Source organism: Lactuca sativa, chromosome 5 (assembly GCF_002870075.4).
Source record: "Lactuca sativa cultivar Salinas chromosome 5, Lsat_Salinas_v11, whole genome shotgun sequence".
NCBI lineage: Eukaryota > Viridiplantae > Streptophyta > Magnoliopsida > Asterales > Asteraceae > Lactuca > Lactuca sativa.
The window spans coordinates 294,507,863-294,530,090 of NC_056627.2; the positions used below are offsets into that span (position 1 = coordinate 294,507,863).

Sequence of the window (22,228 nt, forward strand, 5' to 3'; positions counted from 1 at the left end):
ATGGTAGCCGGAGACGTCCACCTTTTGATAGCAATCATCTTTTGTCTGAAAATACTATCAGCTAACCTTCTCCCTTCCTGTCCTTGCTCGTGTGCAACCTCAACAGACTCAAATTTCTCCAACAAAAGTTGTTGATCCAAGATTTGGACCCACAAAATCATTTCAACATAATACATCCACTTCTAATGGCTACCAGCATTTTCATATTGTAAGCTTTTTTTTAAGATTAATTTTATTTTCTTTTTTAAAAAGTGATATTGTGTTTGCTTTTTATGTACGTAGCCTTTGAAAATGATGCAAGATTTTCTAACACTGACTCAGGAAAATACTAGAAAGAACTTGGAAACATGAATAGATCTTTATTTAAATATATTTTTTAAAGACAAAACTGCAAAAATGGTCCCTGTGGTTTGCATTTTTTCAGGAAACAAGTCCAAACAGTGACTTTTTTTGATTCGTGGTCCTTTTGGAGTGGTTTGTATGTGAAAATGGTCCCTCCGAAAATTAAAATGACATAATACCCTTGGGGTATTTATTTTTCATTTTTCTTTCATTATTCTTAAATTTTAATATTTATTTATTTATTTTAACAATTAAAAAAATAAAAAAGGTCCCACCTCCCTCTCTCTCTCTCTCTCTCTCTCTCTCTCTCTCTCTCTCCATTTGAAGAAAGAAAGCACCGGTTCTTCCCCCTTTTCGCATTTTCCATGTTCTTCCCCCTTCTTGCTACTGATCGGAGGAAACAACCACCACCATCTTAACCCACTTAATTTTTCGAACACCTCCTCCACCTCCCCATGTCGTGACCCACCACCAGCAAACACCCTTCCCAAATACCTCCGGACCATAACCTTGCTCCTCCCAGCCCTCTCTCTCGTTGAGCTCTTCTGAAAAGAAAGGAAACAAAGGAAAAACCTCATTAATCGGTATAAGGTACAATAAGCTTTTCTCGATTTTCTTGATACAAATCTTTCAAATTACTCGTTGTTATTGGAACTGATCTTAAGAACCCCAAATAGAGATATATTTAGATGTTCGATTTCAAATTTTGTGGTCTAAATTTCAAATCTTGAATCAGGGACAAGAGACATCGGATCAAGAAAACACCTGATTATTTCTGTTCTTTCAAATTACTCGTTGTGATTGTTGGCAAAACCCACCAAACGCCTCCATCTTGTCGTAACCCAGCACCACCAAACGCCATCGTCGTTTCTGCTTCGTCTTGGTCCCTCGTCGAGCATCCACCAACAGAAATTAAGCAGCAAGGTTGCCCACATCCACCAACTACAGCCACCTGTCGTTGCCCTTCCACCGTCGGATCAGGTAGAAGAAGAAGAGAAGGTGGGGTTAGGATCTTTTCTTCTCATCCTGACGTAGACTAAGTCGGAGGAGGAGCGGTCATCGTCTGAAATCTTCGAGCTTCCTTTTGATGCGTTGTTGAATGAAATCGATGGTGGGAGGATCGATCCGGAGTCATTGAAGGCTAACAAGTGGCGACTGCTTGTATATGTCGAGTGTGTGTATGTATATGTGTGTAGATTCTTTATGGTAATCTGGGGGAGGACGAAGAGAGAGAGAGAGAGAGAGAGAGAGAGAGGTGGCCCTTTTTTATTTTTTTAATTGTTAAAATAAATAAATAAATATTAAATTTTAAGAATAATGAAAGAAAAATGAAAAATAAATACCCCAAGGGTATTATAGTCATTTCAGTTTTCGGAGGGACCATTTTCACAAACAAACCACTCCAAAAGGACTACGAAACCAAAAAAGTCACTGTTTGGACTAAAACCCCAAAATTTTGCATACCACAGGGACCATTTTTGCAGTTTTGTCTTTTTTAAATAACAATAGTTATAAATGAAATGCAACAGCGTTATACACGTCATTTTTCTTTTCTTCTTTATTTTTTCTTAGGTAAAAGAGGGCCCACTTACAAAAGAATCGGTAAACATACCAATTTTTTAAGAAATAAACTGGGGTATTCATTATAAAAAATGCTACTTGTGTAATACCAATTAAGTTGAATAACTCATCGTTCTAGTTTCAGATCGGACTTTGATCAGCTTCAGATAACAGCTATGAAGAAGTTGGAGCTTGTTTTCATACCTATACCTGGTTATGGTCACCTAAAATCAGCCATAGAACTTGCAAAGCGTTTGGTCGATCGAGATGAAAGATTATCCATCACAGTCCTTGTTATCAGTAATCCCGCTCAAACTGATATTGATTCATACACGAAGTCGTCTGCCGCTTCTAATGCCCGAATAAAATACACCACAATTCATCCCACCGATCCTCTTCCTCAAGGACCTCAACCCTCTTCCTCTTCGCCTATATCCTTAGAAAAGCTTGCTACCCTCTTCATCGAGAGCCATAAATCTCAAGTTGAACAAGCAGTCAGGGAGTTGGTATCAGATGATTCAACACATCTACTTGGATTTGTCCTTGATATGTTCTGCAGTTGTATGATCGATGTAGCCAACAAATTCAAGGTCCCTTCCTACATCTTCTTTACTTCAAACACAGCTTTTCTTGGATTCCTCCTCCACCTCCCGATCCGCCACAACCAAGTTGGTTTCAGTTTTAACCCATCGGATCCTGACTCACTTATCCCAAGTTACCAGAATCATGTTCCAGTAAATGTGCTTCCTGGAGCTGTATTTGACAAAACTGGTGGTGGGTATGAAACTTTCCTTTATCTTGGTACCAAGTTCCAGGAATGCAAAGGATTTATAGTAAATTCATACGTTGAGCTCGAACCATACGCTGTTAATTCAATGGTAGCCCAACCGTCTGTATACCCGGTTGGACCGTTGCTTGACCATAATAAGTCAACTGGATCGATTGAGATCAAGAACTGGCTCGACAAACAACCTTCGAAGTCGGTTCTCTTCCTGTGCTTCGGGAGTATGGGGAGCTTTAAGCAGCCGCAGATAGAGCAGATCGCTATTGCTCTCGAGAGGAGTGGTCACCGGTTCTTGTGGTCGATTCGCCAGCCATCACCAGCCATGCATGGAGCTCCAAGTGACTACACGAGCTATGAAAAGGTTATGCCAGATGGGTTTTTCGGTAGAGTGAAAGAGAGAGGAATGGTTTGTGGTTGGGCACCACAAATCGAAGTGCTTGCACATGGAGCTGTAAAAGGCTTTGTGTCTCACTGTGGATGGAACTCCATCTTGGAGAGCATGTGGTGTGGGGTCCCTATTGCAACTTGGCCATTGAATGCAGAACAACAACTGAATGCTTTTTTGGTTGTGAGGGAGTTGGGATTGGCTGTGGAGTTGAGTTTGACATACAGAAGCAGTGGGACCGAGTTGGTGATGGCAGATCAGATAGAGAGAGCCATAGATTGCTTGATGGATGATACGAACCCGGTCAGAGAGAGAGTGGAGAAGATAAGTCAGAAAAGCAGGAAGGCTTTGATTAATGGTGGATCTTCGTTTGTTACACTAGGTAAATTGGTTGATGACATGTTACAAAACATAGGGGCAGAGTAACAACGCTCTTGAGAAGTAGACCACCAACTTCTTGTCTTTGTAATAAATGATATATATATATATATATATATATATATATATATATATATATATATATATATATATATATATATATATATATATATATATATATATATATATATATATATATATATATATATATATATATATATATATATATATATATATATATATACTATTTGGTGAGTATCAACATCCATTTCCCCCTAATTATTGCACCTATGACTTTTGAGGTTGAAAGTATTTTTTTTATACAAAAAAGAATTGTCTGTATGGCAATGTGATAATGTTTAATAGTTGGGATAGATAAAGACGTAGATATGTGGATTTACATATATACAGGCGATCAGGGTTCTTTACGGATAGTCTAAATTTCGAGTACTAGAATTAGGTATCAAAAAATCAAGAGAAAATGATAAAAATAGTCATTTACACTAATTGCATTATAAAAATAGCCAAAAAAAATTGAAATTACAAAATTAGCCAGCCATTTCCCAGATGGGGATGCCCCATCTGCGAAATTAGCATCTCATCTGCGAATGTACAAGCACCTAAAGCACAACTGTGCTTTACGTGCTTGTACATTTGCAGATGATGTCTCATCTGCGAAATTGATGTCTATCTGCGAAATCCCCTTCTCTTTCACTATATAAACTTTTTTTTTCTCCATTTTTCACCCTTCTCTACACAAAAACTCTCTCTATCTTTGGGTTTCTCTCGGAATTTTGGCTAGTTTTTGAAGAAAATGAAGGATTATGTCAACAATCCCGCAAATATGGTTAGATTTTAACTCTTTTAATGTTTAAACTTTTTTTATTTTATCATTTATTGTATTATTTAGTGTTAAAAAAAGGTAATTTTGTTGTGTTTGATAGTTTTAATATTTCTTTAGTATACTTGAAGTTTAAATGCTATTTTGTTAGTGTTTGTTTGAATGTACAAGTAGAGACTGCGTAGATAATGTTTACAATTTGTTATTTTTGTTGTTTGTTTAGTTGTTGTATAACCTGAAAACTTGTATATTCTTATCGTATAATTGTTTATATAAAGTGAAAAACAGTTAAATTATAGTATGTGCAAAATAGTCGTTTGTATATATATATTTGTCGTATAAGTATAACATTTGTATAAGTTGAAAACTTGTCATATATATATTGTTAGAAATTGTTTGTGTTTGTCGTATAAGTCGAAAATTTGTATAAAGTTGTCGTATAACTTGCAAAATTGTTAATTTGGTTGTCGTTTTATTTGAAAAATTGTTTGTTTATATGGTTATAAAATGTTAGTTTTAATTAGAAAGATAAAAATTGTTTATATATTTGTCATTTAAGTTGAAAATTTGTTTAAGTTGAAAATTTGTCGTTGATATATTTGTCGTTTAAGTTGAAAATTTGTTTAATAAGATGTTTATATAATTATGTATGATATTGTTTTTTATCGTAAATATATTTGTTGTATAACTTGGAAAATTGTTTATATATGTGTATGTTATTGTTTTTTATTGGAAATATATAAATTATTAATTAAGAAATTGTATTTGCATTACTAATTGTTTATGTACTTATTGCAGTTCGTAATCATATATTTTAAAAACAAAATATTTTTTAGTTTTCTAATTTGTTTTTGTGTTTTTTTTGCAGCATGATTTTAGTTTTATCAATATGAAAGCCTTTGCGAACTTAAAAGGCTCGGGCGGTAACATATGGGAAGTATTTGTAGTTTTAGATGATGCCAGACGTGTCATTTTCAGAGATACCGTATTTGGTTATTTTATTGATGTCCCTCGTTTACAAGGGGACGCATTATTGTTTCATAAAATGTTCGTTCATCAGATCCGGCCGGACCCTGTTTTATCTCCAGATGGAATAAAACGATTATATTTTCGAGTAGGCAATACGAAAATGGTTTATGGGCCGGAAGAGTTTTGTTTGATTACCGGCTTCAATTTTGGGGAGTATCCAAAAAAACATTGGAGAAAAGGGTCGGAAAAATTATTAAGCAGTAAAAAAAGATGTTTATTGCGTGAACGGCTATTTCCGGACCATACTAATAGTTCGGTGAAAATCGGCGACCTGAAACGTTTAATTTTAAATCGAACATTCCTAGCACTTGACGACGTTGATGCGGTTAGAGTATGTTTGATATACATTTTGTGTGAAGGTTTTTTGGGTAAAGAAGTTAATGATCGGGTGCCACAAGATTGGTTTTTTTTTGCTGAGAATTTGGATCTCTGGAACAGGTATATTATGTTTACGTTAAAAGTTTTATTTTATTAAAGTTATAATTTATATAATAACCAATTTTGTTTTTTTGTTTTGTTAGCTTCGCTTGGGGTAGCTATCTCTGAGATTTTACTTATGTTGACCTTGAGATACATGGAACAAAATACATAATTATTTATCACTTTCTGAGCGTCGTCAAACTTTAAAGTACTCCGTCTCAGGATTTACGGCTCCAATAAGGGTATAAAAAATTTCTTATATTTAAATTGTTTTATTGTTATGTTTTTTATTTTAATTTTAACTTTTATTACTGTAATTGTAAAAAATTGTAGATATGGATATATGAGATGATTCCGGCTGTTCGTGCATGTGGATTTGTATTGAGAAAAAATAAAGATTTGTCTCGGATGAAACGATAGAGTGGAACAAAAAAATTGAAATGGGTTGACGTGAACAAGATTTGGTCAAAGATACAAGTTTATAAATTTTTCGTTTATTATTAATAAACTTGATTATTATACTTTTATATGCATTTTTAATATGTTTATTTTTTTAGGAGGGGCAACCACCAAGACAAAACATGTTACCGGGTGATGGTGAGATGACATATTGTTATTATATGTCATTTCAAGAGTATGTATATGGTGAAGGGAAAGCAGTTCCATCCCCAGTACGGGACCATTTTAGGAGACAAGACGAATCTTCGTCTAGTATGTCGTCCAGTGGTTGCTCTCATGGTAGAGGTCGGGGCAGTGGGAAACACAACCTAGACGAGGTGTTGAAACGGCTACATGCACTGGAGCAGCATGTGTTTATGAACCGACAACCTACAAAGGTTTTTGTTGAAGAAGTGAATATTGAACAATTTTGGAACGACATTACTTTTGATGATCTGATAGTGTCACAAAGAAAATATGATGAACAGGTTAGTTACACGCTACATTATTTTTTAAATTTTATTAACATATATGAATACCTGTGTTCATATTTTATATTTGAAAATATAGGTTGTGCAAGATGAAGTGACGAATAAAAACAATACAACTGAAAATGTTTTTGGTGATATTCAAGACGACAAGGTTGTTATAGATATTACCTTTACGATTTTAATAATTACTTTTTAATAATGTGTCTTTCGTTATTAAGTAAAAAGTTATATTTTTAATGTAGGTGTTGGAGGAGAGGAATGACTATGCGGGGAACAAATTTGATGATGATGTGTTTGATGTAAATGATTATAGTGAAGTTAAAGAGGTTCTTATAGTTACATTAATTTATATTTTGTTTTTAGTAGATTAAATCATTTATTTAATTAGATATTATTGCTTATTAAATTATGTGTATTTTGTTATTAAGTATAAAGTTTTATTTTTAATGTAGGAGTCGAAGGAGAGGAATGACAATGCGGGGAAAAAATTTGATGATGATGTGTCGGACGAAGACGAAATAATAATAACAGGAATTGTAGATTATTTTGATGAGTATGATGGCAAAGAAGTTACACCCGATAAACCGATGACTCGAAAACCATCACAATATTTGTGCCATCCTTACACCCGAGGTATTCGTTTTATTTATAAACTCATGATTTTATGTTTATGTGAATTATCTGAAAGATATAGATTTAAACATTTGTATATTGTTTTTAGTTGCACACGACACCGAAGCAAAAAAGAAGAACAAAAAAGAATGTTGATATCAAATCAACAAGCCCCGTTCCTCCTCCAGTTTTTGGTGTTGCTCATGACTTCTCCATGTTGCGCCTGCAACCTTACGTAGCAGGCGGTGAGGTTGTCATCCAAAATTATATATTTCATTCATATGATGTCCAACATCATTTGTTTAATTTCGTGTTAGATAGAGATTTTTGGAGCTCATTGTTTGGGCATACACACGACGGATGGTTGGAGTCAGCGGTAAATTAATTGTTAATTTATTATTTTAAAAGTTAATTGTTTTTTAGTCAATAACAAAACTATCATGTGTGCAGCTAATATGCTTCATACCTTTCGGAGGGTGCGGTCAAAGATCGCAAAACATCCCGTATCAATGGAGGAATGTTTGTCACTCGATTGGCGAATTCATTCGGGTTGATGAACCGCGGAGCCTGGAACTTCATGACAATGATCCCGACGCCCCCGTTTAATCCCATTCTTTTCCGATGAGCGCGGATAATTGAAGACTATGGTGGTGGCCATTATGCCATCCCAAATGATGACCCCGTTGTTGGTCCCAATGCACCGGGAAGGAGGGTGAGACCGAGAAGAGAACGGGATGTGGAGGACGAGCCGCCAGTGATTCCGGTCGAAAATGAAGATGTACCAATGGATTGGTACAATGTAGAGATGAGGCGGATGCAGGATCAATTGGCAAGGGGGCTGAATTTTAGTAACCAATCCCACATTCGACTTTTTGACCACTTCAATATCCCACATATTGATGGTGGGAATTACCCATTCATTCCGTCTTGGGATGAGAGGATTGCTGCTAGACGAAGCGGAGCCGGGGGAAGTGGAGCCGCTAATGATGATGAGGAAGATGAAGATTGATGTTTTTGTGTTTTTAATCAAACAATTTTAATTTGTTTTGTTTTGTTTTTTTTTATTTGGTGTGTATGCTTTAAGATTTTATGATTAATGGTTGTTTGCTTTAGTATTTTTCAGGATTGAATTATGCTTGCTTATTTAGGTGAGATGTAAAGCATGGATGTTTTCTAGAGTAAGAGCGAGTCAAGGAAGCGAGTTTTTAACGTCAAAGTGTCGAGTCCGGTCCTAGGGGGTATGAGCAATTGAGTCCAAATGTGAGGAAGGGTTAAAGAAGTTTTTAGAAGCTAAAACAGTTGCAAAATACCAAGATTTTTCGTTCAGTGGCCCACTCGACGAGTGCACTAAGCAGACTCGCCGAGTCGCCTTGTATTTCTACATATTCTGAGAAGGCGCGCTGGTACTCGACGAGTCCATCATAAGACTCGACGAGTCGATCATCTTTTATACCGATGGACTGCTGATTTGATGCTGCTACTGGTCCCACTTGCTCGCTTATTCTTCCATTTCCTTTCTCGAAGATCTTACACTAATTTCCGCGTATTTTGAGCGACCCACATGAGTTTTGACACCCAAGGCATGGAAAAGTTGTTCCCATGTCTAAAGTTAATTGAAGATGGAGCTAAATTGAAGACGATCAGCCTCGCCACTGCTATCCCAGGGGAGTTTGTTCCAATTCCCTCTTTACTTTAGTATTTTTCTTTATCATGCATAGCATGCAATGGGGACATTACATGAATTAAGTGTGGGGTAGGGGGTTGGTCATATTAGTTGAATTAGAATTGGTCATATTAGTTGAATTAGAATCCTATTTTAGGTATAATTTTAAAATTTTGCATACCAAAAATGTTGCTTAGGACTTAATTTAGAAAATTTTGGTAAAAGTAATTAGGATTCCATGCTAGTATTATGTTGATGATTGCATGAAAACCCAAATGTTTAGTTGAGCCTATATACGTTCTAGTGCATTTGTGGCCTCCTTATTCCAGTGAAATCATGAGACAAAAACACGACCTTGCTCAGCCTGAGGGATGCAATATGTTTAGCAGCCTAAACCTGAAATGTATCCAGGAAAATTTTTATCATTAAACAATAAAGGTTGAGATTGAGCGCCCCTGCTTAAGCATGTAGGGATTTGAGTGAAAAAAAAGTGAGTTACATGTTAAAAAAAAGTGAGAGAATTACAAGAAAAATTTGAAGAATTTTTGGAGCATCAAAGTTAAGTATGAAGTTCAAAGATCAAAGTTCTGAAAAAAAAAGTTGAAGATACCAAAAGCTAGTACAAGGTGGTGAATTCAAAGAAATTAAAGATCAAATGTCAAAGAAGTGAAGAATTCCAAAGAGCTCCAATGTGGTATCATAAATTGTAATTGTCTAGATTATGTATGCTTGGGTTGCTCAACCAAAAATACCTTGAGGTTAAGAGGTTTTCTGAGGATGGATTCGGAGGGATGCATAAAATGAGCATTGTTCGGAAAAAGTGGGTGAATGTTTATGAGGATTGTGAGTATTTGGAATATGGGGGGTTCTTTAGGAAAAATTTTAGACACAAATGCATGCGTTGCGGTCTTGGCATAATGGTTGGGTTAGATTGGAGTTGTTATACATAATTCTAATATGATTAAAATTCAGTTTTGCTTGGGGGCAAGCAAAAGACAAGTGTGGGGTATTTTGATATGTGCATATTTAGTGTGTATTTAGTATAGTTTCTTATTCATATATTAGCTAAATTATCGCATATTATGGACAAAAGGTACTTAAAAGTGTTAAATTATGGTTTTCAGTCCAAAGATGAAGCTCGGAAGTAAAAGGAAGCAAGAGAAGCGGTTAGAAGATTGAGAGTGGAATGAAGAAGGAAAACACTGAAAAAGAAGCTTCTACTCGTCGAGTCATATATCTACTCGACGAGTCCGGTCGAGGAATCAGAAGGATAATGACTCGGGATTCCAGATAGTTATCGCAATACGTAGAATGTGAGAGGGACTCGACGAGTCATCACTTGACTCGACGAGTCGAACCGCTTATTTAAAGATAATTCCACAGATCGAGAGGAAGAAGTTCTGGGACGATTCAGAAGTGCTTAGCTGCGAATAAGAAGCCAGAAGAACCCTAGAAGTCGACCAAGGAAGCTAGAATCCAATTCCGGGAGTAATTAAGGCATAATTCCATCATTCTATTTGTTTCTTTTGTTTTGTCAACATGATTAAGCAACTTGAACTTATTTGTTTGCTGTTATTTACCTTAGTTATGAGCTAAATTCTTTAAACTTCTATTTGGGGATACGAAATTGGTAATATGGTTTGATTCTTGGTAGGATTAATTCTATGTTGGTTAATTTAGTTATTTTAGCTTGCTAAAGAACCTTGTGTATGAATGATAATTGATTTTCTGTTAATAGGGAGATAATTAATTAGCATGAACATCTATTAGTTATCAATCTCATATGCTTAGTGAACACTTTTAGTCATATGTCTAGTGTAATGAACATGAAACTAGGATTAATAAGAAAATCAAGTAAATTTATGTGCAAGCTTGTGAGATGACCATTAAACAAGAAGTTAATTAAAAGATAAATTAATTAGCTATTGCAAGTCTAACTTAACCCGAATATTATATCTAGTAAATTTAATTGAAATAGACAACTGGCCATTGTTTAAATTGATTTATTTGCTAAGGATTAATGAAGTGAATACGGAATTAATCACTTGAATCGGTAACTAGCAAAAGAATTAATCCATTGCACTTTTACCTTGAAATCAACCATAGGATCAATTAAGTTGAACTAAATAGAAGTACTTTTCCGTTATTGAATCTAGTCAAGTCTTTGTTTTCTAGTTTAAGTTAGTAATAATTAGTAAGTTTCTAGTCTTGTAAAACTAGAGAAAAACCCTACTTATTAGTTAAATTAGATAAATTAGGTTTTAGTATTTAATTTGTCGTTCCCTGTGTTCGATACCCTACTTGCTTGAACTATACCACAATTGATAGGTTCACTGCCTTTTGTGTGTTATTTGATAATTAAAAGTAGGTTTAAAACTAGTGGGTTTTACACACATCAAGTTTTTGGCGCCGTTGCCGGGGAACGGTTCTAAAATTAATAGCAAAATCTAGTTTAATCGATCCTTTGTGTGGGATTTATCTTACACAAAGTTATTTATAAAGCAAATCAGTAAGTAGATTTAGTTTTAATAAAATTTCGTTTTTAGAATAACTAGAAATATTTATTTTCTGTTTTTGCCTTGAACTCGCCGAGTGCATTCGAGCAGACTCGGCGAGTCCATTGCTGTTTCAGTCTTTATTTTTTATTTCGTTTTTATTCCTTTTACGCGTTTCGTTTCTTTTGTTTCGTTTTTTTTAGCTGTTTCATGACCCGAGGAGCGGACACACCTCTAGTACCACCTTTGGAAGACCCGGAATCCGCACTAAAGAGAAGCAAGGGAAAAGCCGTAGGAGAAACCGCAACTTCAAAGAACTCACCACTCAAGAACTTGAAATCCGTTTTCAGCAAGAAGAAAGGCAGCAAATCAGGAGTATCCAGTGCCTCATTAACAATTGAAGAACCAATTCACGAAGGTAGCGAGTACGAGACCGATTCCGAAGAAGAGTTAGCTATCACTATGGCTAACATCGATGAAGTCCCCATGGGGGAGTGGAAGAAAAGGATGCGTGATGACACCGGGCCGGGACTTGTGCAACCCGCAATTCCCGCAACCGCTACGTTTGAGCTAAAGGGCCATATTCTCGCTCAACTCAAGGAGATCCCTTTTTACGGAAGAGATCATGAAGACGCTTACAAGCATTTGGACGAAGTAAATGATGTGGCTGACTACTTCAACGTGCCTAATGTTCCACGCGAGACCCAGCTTCTTCGAATGCTCCCTGTCACGTTTAAAGGCGCTGCGAAAGATTGGTTAAAATCACTTCCTCCCGGATCGGTCACCACATGGGCCAAGATGAAAGAAGAGTTCATTGACCATTTCTGCCCACCTTCCAAGATAGCCAAGCTAAAGAAAGCCATTGCCAACTTCGAGCAACAACCCGGAGAATCTCTTTATGAAGCTTGGGAAAGGTACAAGAGCCTACTTAGAAATTGCCCACACCATGATCTTAATAGCCAACAGGAGGTCTCCATCGTTTATGATGGAGTTAATGTCACCACAAGGCAACTACTCGATTCACAAGGCCCGCTCACCCGAAAGCCACCTCCGGAAATAAAGGAATTAATAGAAGAATTCTCTAAGCATTCTAGAGAATACCACAATCTGAGGAATGAAGTGAGTCGTGGAGCAGTAAACTCGGTGAACGATGGCATGGCGGCGGTAATAGCTAAACTCGATAGCCTAGACCGAAGAATGACGAAAATGGATCAAACGATCCATGCTATTAGGGTAGGATGCGAAAATTGTGGCGGCCCCCATCTTACCAAGGAATGTGATCGAGACGGGAATGGAAATAAAAAGGCTCAAGTATTTTATTCTAGTGGCGATAGATACGATGAAGACTGGAGGAAGCCCAAGAAGGAATGGCTCCCATACGAAGAGTATAAAAAGGCTAAGGAGGAGAAATACAAACAGAGGGAGAGGGGATTCTATCAAAAGGAAGAGCCGGTGGCGGAAAAGAAAGCAAATTTAGAAGACATACTCACAAGATTCATAACCGCGTCCGAGAAAAGACATAATGATCACGATGTAGCAATGCAAGAAACCGGAAACATGCTGAGGAATCAGCAAGCTTCCATTCTCAACATTGAGAAACAGCTGGGACAGCTTGCACATCAAGTGAATGAAAGAAGACCGGGTCAACTTCCGAGCAACACCGAGCCCAATCCAAGAAAGGAGAACGTGAGCGTAATAACCTCCAGCAGTGAAGAAGAATTTACAGAAACACTAAGAGTCTCCAAGACGAAGGCAGGGAAGGAAGAAAAACCAGAACCAGAAAAACCCGACCAGACTCGCCGAGTCACTCTCATGGACTCGACGAGTCCAGTCGGGAATAAAGACACTGTCAGTTTCCTAAAGCCATACAACCCTCCTTTGCCATACCCAACCAGAGCCATGCCTGCAGAAAAAATTCAAGCCTATAGAACCTTCATGGAGCATGTTAAAGCCTTACAAGTCAATTTACCATTTGTGGAAACAACGCTCCAAACTCCTAAATACTTTAACTTGCTTAAAGGCCTTTTTGCTGCTAGGAAGGATTTGGCTGAAGTCGCGGAGATATTGATGAGTGAGCTGCCTGAGAAGAAGGGTGATCCGGGTACCATAGTAATTCCTTGCCAATTTGGTAATGAAGTTTCTACACGAGCATTGGCTGATTCAGGTGCAAGCATCAATTTGATGCCCTACTCATTCTTTAAGAAGCTAAATTTACCAGCACCAAGGCCGGTAAATATGAGAATCCATTTGGCAAACAAAACGATAATTAATCCACAAGGCATTTGTGAAAACCTCCTTATCAAAGTGGACAAGTTTATTTTTCCAGTAGACTTCGTGGTGGTGGAAATGGAAGAAGACCCCGAAATACCAATTATTTTGGGAAGATCATTCTTAAACACCGTGTGTGCCCTAATTGACATATGTGAGTCTACATTGACATTAAGAGTGGGGGATGAGTCGGTGATGTTTAAAGCTATTCCAGAAGTCAAGCAAGAAGAAGAAAAGAGAGAAGAGATCTCATTTATCCAATTGGATGATGAGGTATTACAAAAAGAGCTTGAAATTTTACTAAAAAAAGACCCAAGTAAGTTCACATTACACTTTGAAGAAGTTGAAGATGCTAACAAAGACTTGGAGGAGCTAGAAAAGCTACTGGAAGAAGCCAACTCAGAAAACACTCCAGGAGTGATCGAACACGATCCGACTCGCCGAGTCGTCATAATGGACTCGACGAGTCCAGTCGATCTGGATAGAAACTTGACCAAAGCTGATCTGTTTGTGAATAGTCCTTCACATACCCTGGTTTCAGTTACTGTTTATGAAGAACAATTGGCAGAAGAGGAAAAAGGAATGGAGGTGCAACACGCCAATGTGGCATGCATTGATACGATGCCATTTGGAGAAGGGTTAAGCACGGGAAAGGATGCAGGAATAAAGGATAGGAAGGAAGAAGCTGATCACCAATTCACCACTAAACCTAGAGCACGAACCATCATGAAATATGAAGTCATTAAATTTAAAGAGAAGGATGTTCAAGAGTTGGTGAAAAAGAAGAGGGTAAAGCAGAAAAAGAGAAAAAGGAAAGCCCAAGCAGCTAAAGATGAAGCAATGAAAAGGAGAAGAGACGAATTGAAGAGGGCTTACAAGAAAAAGATTTACGCCTACAAGACCAAGTATAAACCACAAAAAGTGAGGCGTACATTCCCGATGCTTGAAGATGACAAAACGTAAATGGGAAGGAGTCTAGCTAATGACTCCTCAAAAAGAAGCGCTTGGCGGGAGGCAACCCGTTCAATAGAGTTTGCTTTCTTTTACTTTTTAGTCTTCTTTTTGTTTTTCGTTTTATTTTCCCTTCGTTTCTATTCTTAAATCTTCTAAATCATCGGGCATGTCTGCTTGAGAGTTGCATAGCCTAAGTGTGGGGTGAAATGATTCATAATAAACAGAAAAAAAAAAAATTTTGCAAAATATGCAAATTTTTAAATGACTCGCCGAGTCTGACCACGACTCGACGAGTCCACATGGATTCCAGAAAAGCATTTAACTTCGCGACCAAACTCGGCGAGTCTAACCACAACTCGACGAGTCGGTCTTACTTACAGAAAAAAAAAAATTAATTTCGAAATTACTTTTACATCTGGTAAATAGGGTTTTAACCCTAAAAATTCAATTTCCACATCACACTCGCCGGGTACCCCATTCGCAAACACTCTCAAGCATTCAAAGAAATCTTCAAATCTTCTTCAATTTCTCAAGGTTTAAACTCAAAAGGTAACAACTTTCTTCTTGATTTCTAAAGAAAATGAGAGTATAAGGCCATCTATGCCTGCAATTGCATGTAAAAAAACCCGTTTTTGAAAAATAATGAAATTCTAGGGTTTCGATTTTTCATGAATATTGTTGTTTTGAATGCTTAGTTTGACCTTATTACTTAGTAGAAAGTCCTTGAACAAAAACCCTTGACAGAAATTACAAGTTTTAAGGTCCAATTTCATGCGACCCATCGACTGACTCGTGCAGGTTACGTGACTCGTCGAGTCAGGCATGGACTCGACGAGTCCAGTCGATTTACAGATACCTTCCAGTTTTTAATTATATATTCTGAGTTTTGTGTGTTTATTTTGCAGAAATCATGTTCAGAAGAGGACAATCTTCAACTGGTAGCCAAGGGGAGTTTCCATGGTTAAACTTCCCGTAAATTGAATCCCCTTCAACAATGAGGAAGTGGAAGAAGAAGCTCTCCGACATTAAGAAGAAGGAGGTGTATGTACCGAACAGAATTGATTGGGAATGGTTGTAGAGCGTTAGCTATGAAGAAGAACTAGCTCCTTACCTTTTGAAGGAGTTCCAACATGAAGGCAACAGCATGGTGTGTGATGGGTGGAGCCGGGTCTTCCGTATTCAAGAACCGGTTTATTTGGAGCTATGTTTAGAATTCTTTTCCACGATATCTTTTACCGGGGGAGTGGATGTGTATCACCCGACGAGCTTTACTTTTTGTCTTGGGGGCGAGTATCGTCAATGCTCGGTGGTGGACCTTGCCTGCCGACTAGGGATCTATGATCAACCCTTAGTGACAACAAACATCTTTCGGGCTTTCTTGGCAAACACTCATATGGCGTTCCCCGATGGAGTCACAAGCACGGGTTGGTGGAATACCATAGGAAACAAAGTCTACATCCCAAAGTCTGCACAAGAAGGGAGCATCCGATCCCCGACTCACCGCCTTATTCACCGCCTTATTTCCTCCACCATCAACCAAAGGAAAGACGATGACAAGGTCTCCAACCTTGATGTTTTCTACTTATGGAGCATAATAACACCCGGCGTCTTTTGCAACATTCCATGGTGTATTGCTTCATACCTTTCGGAGGGTGCGGTCAAAGATCGCAAAACATCCCGTATCAATGGAGGAATGTTTGTCACTCGATTGGCGAATTCATTCGGGTTGATGAACCGCGGAGCCTGGAACTTCATGACAATGATCCCGACGCCCCCGTTTAATCCCATTCTTTTCTGATGAGCGCGGATAATTGAAGACTATGGTGGTGGCCATTATGCCATCCCAAATGATGACCCCGTTGTTGGTCCCAATGCACCGGGAAGGAGGGTGAGACCGAGAAGAGAACGGGATGTGGAGGACGAGCCGCCAGTGATTCCGGTCGAAAATGAAGATGTACCAATGGATTGGTACAATGTAGAGATGAGGCGGATGCAGGATCAATTGGCAAGGGGGCTGAATTTTAGTAACCAATCCCACATTCGACTTTTTGACCACTTCAATATCCCACATATTGATGGTGGGAATTACCCATTCATTCCGTCTTGGGATGAGAGGATTGCTGCTAGACGAAGCGGAGCCGGGGGAAGTGGAGCCGCTAATGATGATGAGGAAGATGAAGATTGATGTTTTTGTGTTTTTAATCAAACAATTTTAATTTGTTTTGTTTTGTTTTTTTTTATTTGGTGTGTATGCTTTAAGATTTTATGATTAATGGTTGTTTGCTTTAGTATTTTTCAGGATTGAATTATGCTTGCTTATTTAGGTGAGATGTAAAGCATGGATGTTTTCTAGAGTAAGAGCGAGTCAAGGAAGCGAGTTTTTAACGTCAAAGTGTCGAGTCCGGTCCTAGGGGGTATGAGCAATTGAGTCCAAATGTGAGGAAGGGTTAAAGAAGTTTTTAGAAGCTAAAACAGTTGCAAAATACCAAGATTTTTCGTTCAGTGGCCCACTCGACGAGTACACTAAGCAGACTCGCCGAGTCGCCTTGTATTTCTACATATTCTGAGAAGGCGCGCTGGTACTCGACGAGTCCATCATAAGACTCGACGAGTCGATCATCTTTTATACCGATGGACTGCTGATTTGATGCTGCTACTGGTCCCACTTGCTCGCTTATTCTTCCATTTCCTTTCTCGAAGATCTTACACTAATTTCCGCGTATTTTGAGCGACCCACATGAGTTTTGACACCCAAGGCATGGAAAAGTTGTTCCCATGTCTAAAGTTAATTGAAGATGGAGCTAAATTGAAGACGATCAGCCTCGCCACTGCTATCCCAGGGGAGTTTGTTCCAATTCCCTCTTTACTTTAGTATTTTTCTTTATCATGCATAGCATGCAATGGGGACATTACATGAATTAAGTGTGGGGTAGGGGGTTGGTCATATTAGTTGAATTAGAATTGGTCATATTAGTTGAATTAGAATCCTATTTTAGGTATAATTTTAAAATTTTGCATACCAAAAATGTTGCTTAGGACTTAATTTAGAAAATTTTGGTAAAAGTAATTAGGATTCCATGCTAGTATTATGTTGATGATTGCATGAAAACCCAAATGTTTAGTTGAGCCTATATACGTTCTAGTGCATTTGTGGCCTCCTTATTCCAGTGAAATCATGAGACAAAAACACGACCTTGCTCAGCCTGAGGGATGCAATATGTTTAGCAGCCTAAACCTGAAATGTATCCAGGAAAATTTTTATCATTAAACAATAAAGGTTGAGATTGAGCGCCCCTGCTTAAGCATGTAGGGATTTGAGTGAAAAAAAAAGTGAGTTACATGTTAAAAAAAAGTGAGAGAATTACAAGAAAAATTTGAAGAATTTTTGGAGCATCAAAGTTAAGTATGAAGTTCAAAGATCAAAGTTCTGAAAAAAAAAAGTTGAAGATACCAAAAGCTAGTACAAGGTGGTGAATTCAAAGAAATTAAAGATCAAATGTCAAAGAAGTGAAGAATTCCAAAGAGCTCCAATGTGGTATCATAAATTGTAATTGTCTAGATTATGTATGCTTGGGTTGCTCAACCAAAAATACCTTGAGGTTAAGAGGTTTTCTGAGGATGGATTCGGAGGGATGCATAAAATGAGCATTGTTCGGAAAAAGTGGGTGAATGTTTATGAGGATTGTGAGTATTTGGAATATGGGGGGTTCTTTAGGAAAAATTTTAGACACAAATGCATGCGTTGCGGTCTTGGCATAATGGTTGGGTTAGATTGGAGTTGTTATACATAATTCTAATATGATTAAAATTCAGTTTTGCTTGGGGGCAAGCAAAAGACAAGTGTGGGGTATTTTGATATGTGCATATTTAGTGTGTATTTAGTATAGTTTCTTATTCATATATTAGCTAAATTATCGCATATTATGGACAAAAGGTACTTAAAAGTGTTAAATTATGGTTTTCAGTCCAAAGATGAAGCTCGGAAGTAAAAGGAAGCAAGAGAAGCGGTTAGAAGATTGAGAGTGGAATGAAGAAGGAAAACACTGAAAAAGAAGCTTCTACTCGTCGAGTCATATATCTACTCGACGAGTCCGGTCGAGGAATCAGAAGGATAATGACTCGGGATTCCAGATAGTTATCGCAATACGTAGAATGTGAGAGGGACTCGACGAGTCATCACTTGACTCGACGAGTCGAACCGCTTATTTAAAGATAATTCCACAGATCGAGAGGAAGAAGTTCTGGGACGATTCAGAAGTGCTTAGCTGCGAATAAGAAGCCAGAAGAACCCTAGAAGTCGACCAAGGAAGCTAGAATCCAATTCCGGGAGTAATTAAGGCATAATTCCATCATTCTATTTGTTTCTTTTGTTTTGTCAACATGATTAAGCAACTTGAACTTATTTGTTTGCTGTTATTTACCTTAGTTATGAGCTAAATTCTTTAAACTTCTATTTGGGGATACGAAATTGGTAATATGGTTTGATTCTTGGTAGGATTAATTCTATGTTGGTTAATTTAGTTATTTTAGCTTGCTAAAGAACCTTGTGTATGAATGATAATTGATTTTCTGTTAATAGGGAGATAATTAATTAGCATGAACATCTATTAGTTATCAATCTCATATGCTTAGTGAACACTTTTAGTCATATGTCTAGTGTAATGAACATGAAACTAGGATTAATAAGAAAATCAAGTAAATTTATGTGCAAGCTTGTGAGATGACCATTAAACAAGAAGTTAATTAAAAGATAAATTAATTAGCTATTGCAAGTCTAACTTAACCCGAATATTATATCTAGTAAATTTAATTGAAATAGACAACTGGCCATTGTTTAAATTGATTTATTTGCTAAGGATTAATGAAGTGAATACGGAATTAATCACTTGAATCGGTAACTAGCAAAAGAATTAATCCATTGCACTTTTACCTTGAAATCAACCATAGGATCAATTAAGTTGAACTAAATAGAAGTACTTTTCCGTTATTGAATCTAGTCAAGTCTTTGTTTTCTAGTTTAAGTTAGTAATAATTAGTAAGTTTCTAGTCTTGTAAAACTAGAGAAAAACCCTACTTATTAGTTAAATTAGATAAATTAGGTTTTAGTATTTAATTTGTCGTTCCCTGTGTTCGATACCCTACTTGCTTGAACTATACCACAATTGATAGGTTCACTGCCTTTTGTGTGTTATTTGATAATTAAAAGTAGGTTTAAAACTAGTGGGTTTTACACACATCAAGTTTTTGGCGCCGTTGCCGGGGAACGGTTCTAAAATTAATAGCAAAATCTAGTTTAATCGATCCTTTGTGTGGGATTTATCTTACACAAAGTTATTTATAAAGCAAATCAGTAAGTAGATTTAGTTTTAATAAAATTTCGTTTTTAGAATAACTAGAAATATTTATTTTCTGTTTTTGCCTTGAACTCGCCGAGTGCATTCGAGCAGACTCGGCGAGTCCATCGCTGTTTCAGTCTTTATTTTTTATTTCGTTTTTATTCCTTTTACGCGTTTCGTTTCTTTTGTTTCGTTTTTTTTAGCTGTTTCATGACCCGAGGAGCGGACACACCTCTAGTACAACCTTTGGAAGACCCGGAATCTGCACTAAAGAGAAGCAAGGGAAAAGCCGTAGGAGAAACCGCAACTTCAAAGAACTCACCACTCAAGAACTTGAAATCCGTTTTCAGCAAGAAGAAAGGCAGCAAATCAGGAGTATCCAGTGCCTCATTAACAATTGAAGAACCAATTCACGAAGGTAGCGAGTACGAGACCGATTCCGAAGAAGAGTTAGCTATCACTATGGCTAACATCGATGAAGTCCCCATGGGGGAGTGGAAGAAAAGGATGCGTGATGACACCGGGCCGGGACTTGTGCAACCCGCAATTCCCGCAACTGCTACGTTTGAGCTAAAGGGCCATATTCTCGCTCAACTCAAGGAGATCCCTTTTTACGGAAGAGATCATGAAGACACTTACAAGCATTTGGACGAAGTAAATGATGTGGCTGACTACTTCAACGTGCCTAATGTTCCACGCGAGACCCAGCTTCTTCGAATGCTCCCTGTCATGTTTAAAGGCGCTGCGAAAGATTGGTTAAAATCACTTCCTCCCGGATCGGTCACCACATGGGCCAAGATGAAAGAAGAGTTCATTGACCATTTCTGCCCACCTTCCAAGATAGCCAAGCTAAAGAAAGCCATTGCCAACTTCGAGCAACAACCCGGAGAATCTCTTTATGAAGCTTGGGAAAGGTACAAGAGCCTACTTAGAAATTGCCCACACCATGATCTTAATAGCCAACAGGAGGTCTCCATCGTTTATGATGGAGTTAATGTCACCACAAGGCAACTACTCGATTCACAAGGCCCGCTCACCCGAAAGCCACCTCCGGAAATAAAGGAATTAATTGAAGAATTCTCTAAGCATTCTAGAGAATACCACAATCTGAGGAATGAAGTGAGTCGTGGAGCAGTAAACTCGGTGAACGATGGCATGGCGGCGGTAATAGCTAAACTCGATAGCCTAGACCGAAGAATGACGAAAATGGATCAAACGATCCATGCTATTAGGGTAGGATGCGAAAATTGTGGCGGCCCCCATCTTACCAAGGAATGTGATCGAGACGGGAATGGAAATAAAAAGGCTCAAGTATTTTATTCTAGTGGCGATAGATACGATGAAGACTGGAGGAAGCCCAAGAAGGAATGGCTCCCATACGAAGAGTATAAAAAGGCTAAGGAGGAGAAATACAAACAGAGGGAGAGGGGATTCTATCAAAAGGAAGAGCCGGTGGCGGAAAAGAAAGCAAATTTAGAAGACATACTCACAAGATTCATAACCGCGTCCGAGAAAAGACATAATGATCACGATGTAGCAATGCAAGAAACCGGAAACATGCTGAGGAATCAGCAAGCTTCCATTCTCAACATTGAGAAACAGCTGGGACAGCTTGCACATCAAGTGAATGAAAGAAGACCGGGTCAACTTCCGAGCAACACCGAGCCCAATCCAAGAAAGGAGAACGTGAGCGTAATAACCTCCAGCAGTGAAGAAGAATTTACAGAAACACTAAGAGTCTCCAAGACGAAGGCAGGGAAGGAAGAAAAACCAGAACCAGAAAAACCCGACCAGACTCGCCGAGTCACTCTCATGGACTCGACGAGTCCAGTCGGGAATAAAGACACTGTCAGTTTCCTAAAGCCATACAACCCTCCTTTGCCATACCCAACCAGAGCCATGCCTGCAGAAAAAATTCAAGCCTATAGAACCTTCATGGAGCATGTTAAAGCCTTACAAGTCAATTTACCATTTGTGGAAACAATGCTCCAAACTCCTAAATACTTTAACTTGCTTAAAGGCCTTTTTGCTGCTAGGAAGGATTTGGCTGAAGTCGCGGAGATATTGATGAGTGAGCTGCCTGAGAAGAAGGGTGATCCGGGTACCATAGTAATTCCTTGCCAATTTGGTAATGAAGTTTCTACACGAGCATTGGCTGATTCAGGTGCAAGCATCAATTTGATGCCCTACTCATTCTTTAAGAAGCTAAATTTACCAGCACCAAGGCCGGTA

The 22,228-nt window shown here is 38.0% G+C and overlaps 1 protein-coding gene across 1 annotated transcript; it reads left to right on the plus strand.

Annotated features, from left to right (window-relative positions):
* Positions 1-1,897: 1,897 nt before the first annotated feature.
* Positions 1,898-3,559, plus strand: LOC111910411 (anthocyanidin 3-O-glucosyltransferase 2). Its single transcript, XM_023906260.3, has one exon. The coding sequence runs from the start codon at positions 2,079-2,081 to the stop codon at positions 3,495-3,497; it is 1,419 nt and encodes a 472-aa protein (XP_023762028.1). The 5' UTR covers positions 1,898-2,078; the 3' UTR covers positions 3,498-3,559.
* The last annotated feature ends 18,669 nt before the right edge of the window (positions 3,560-22,228 follow it).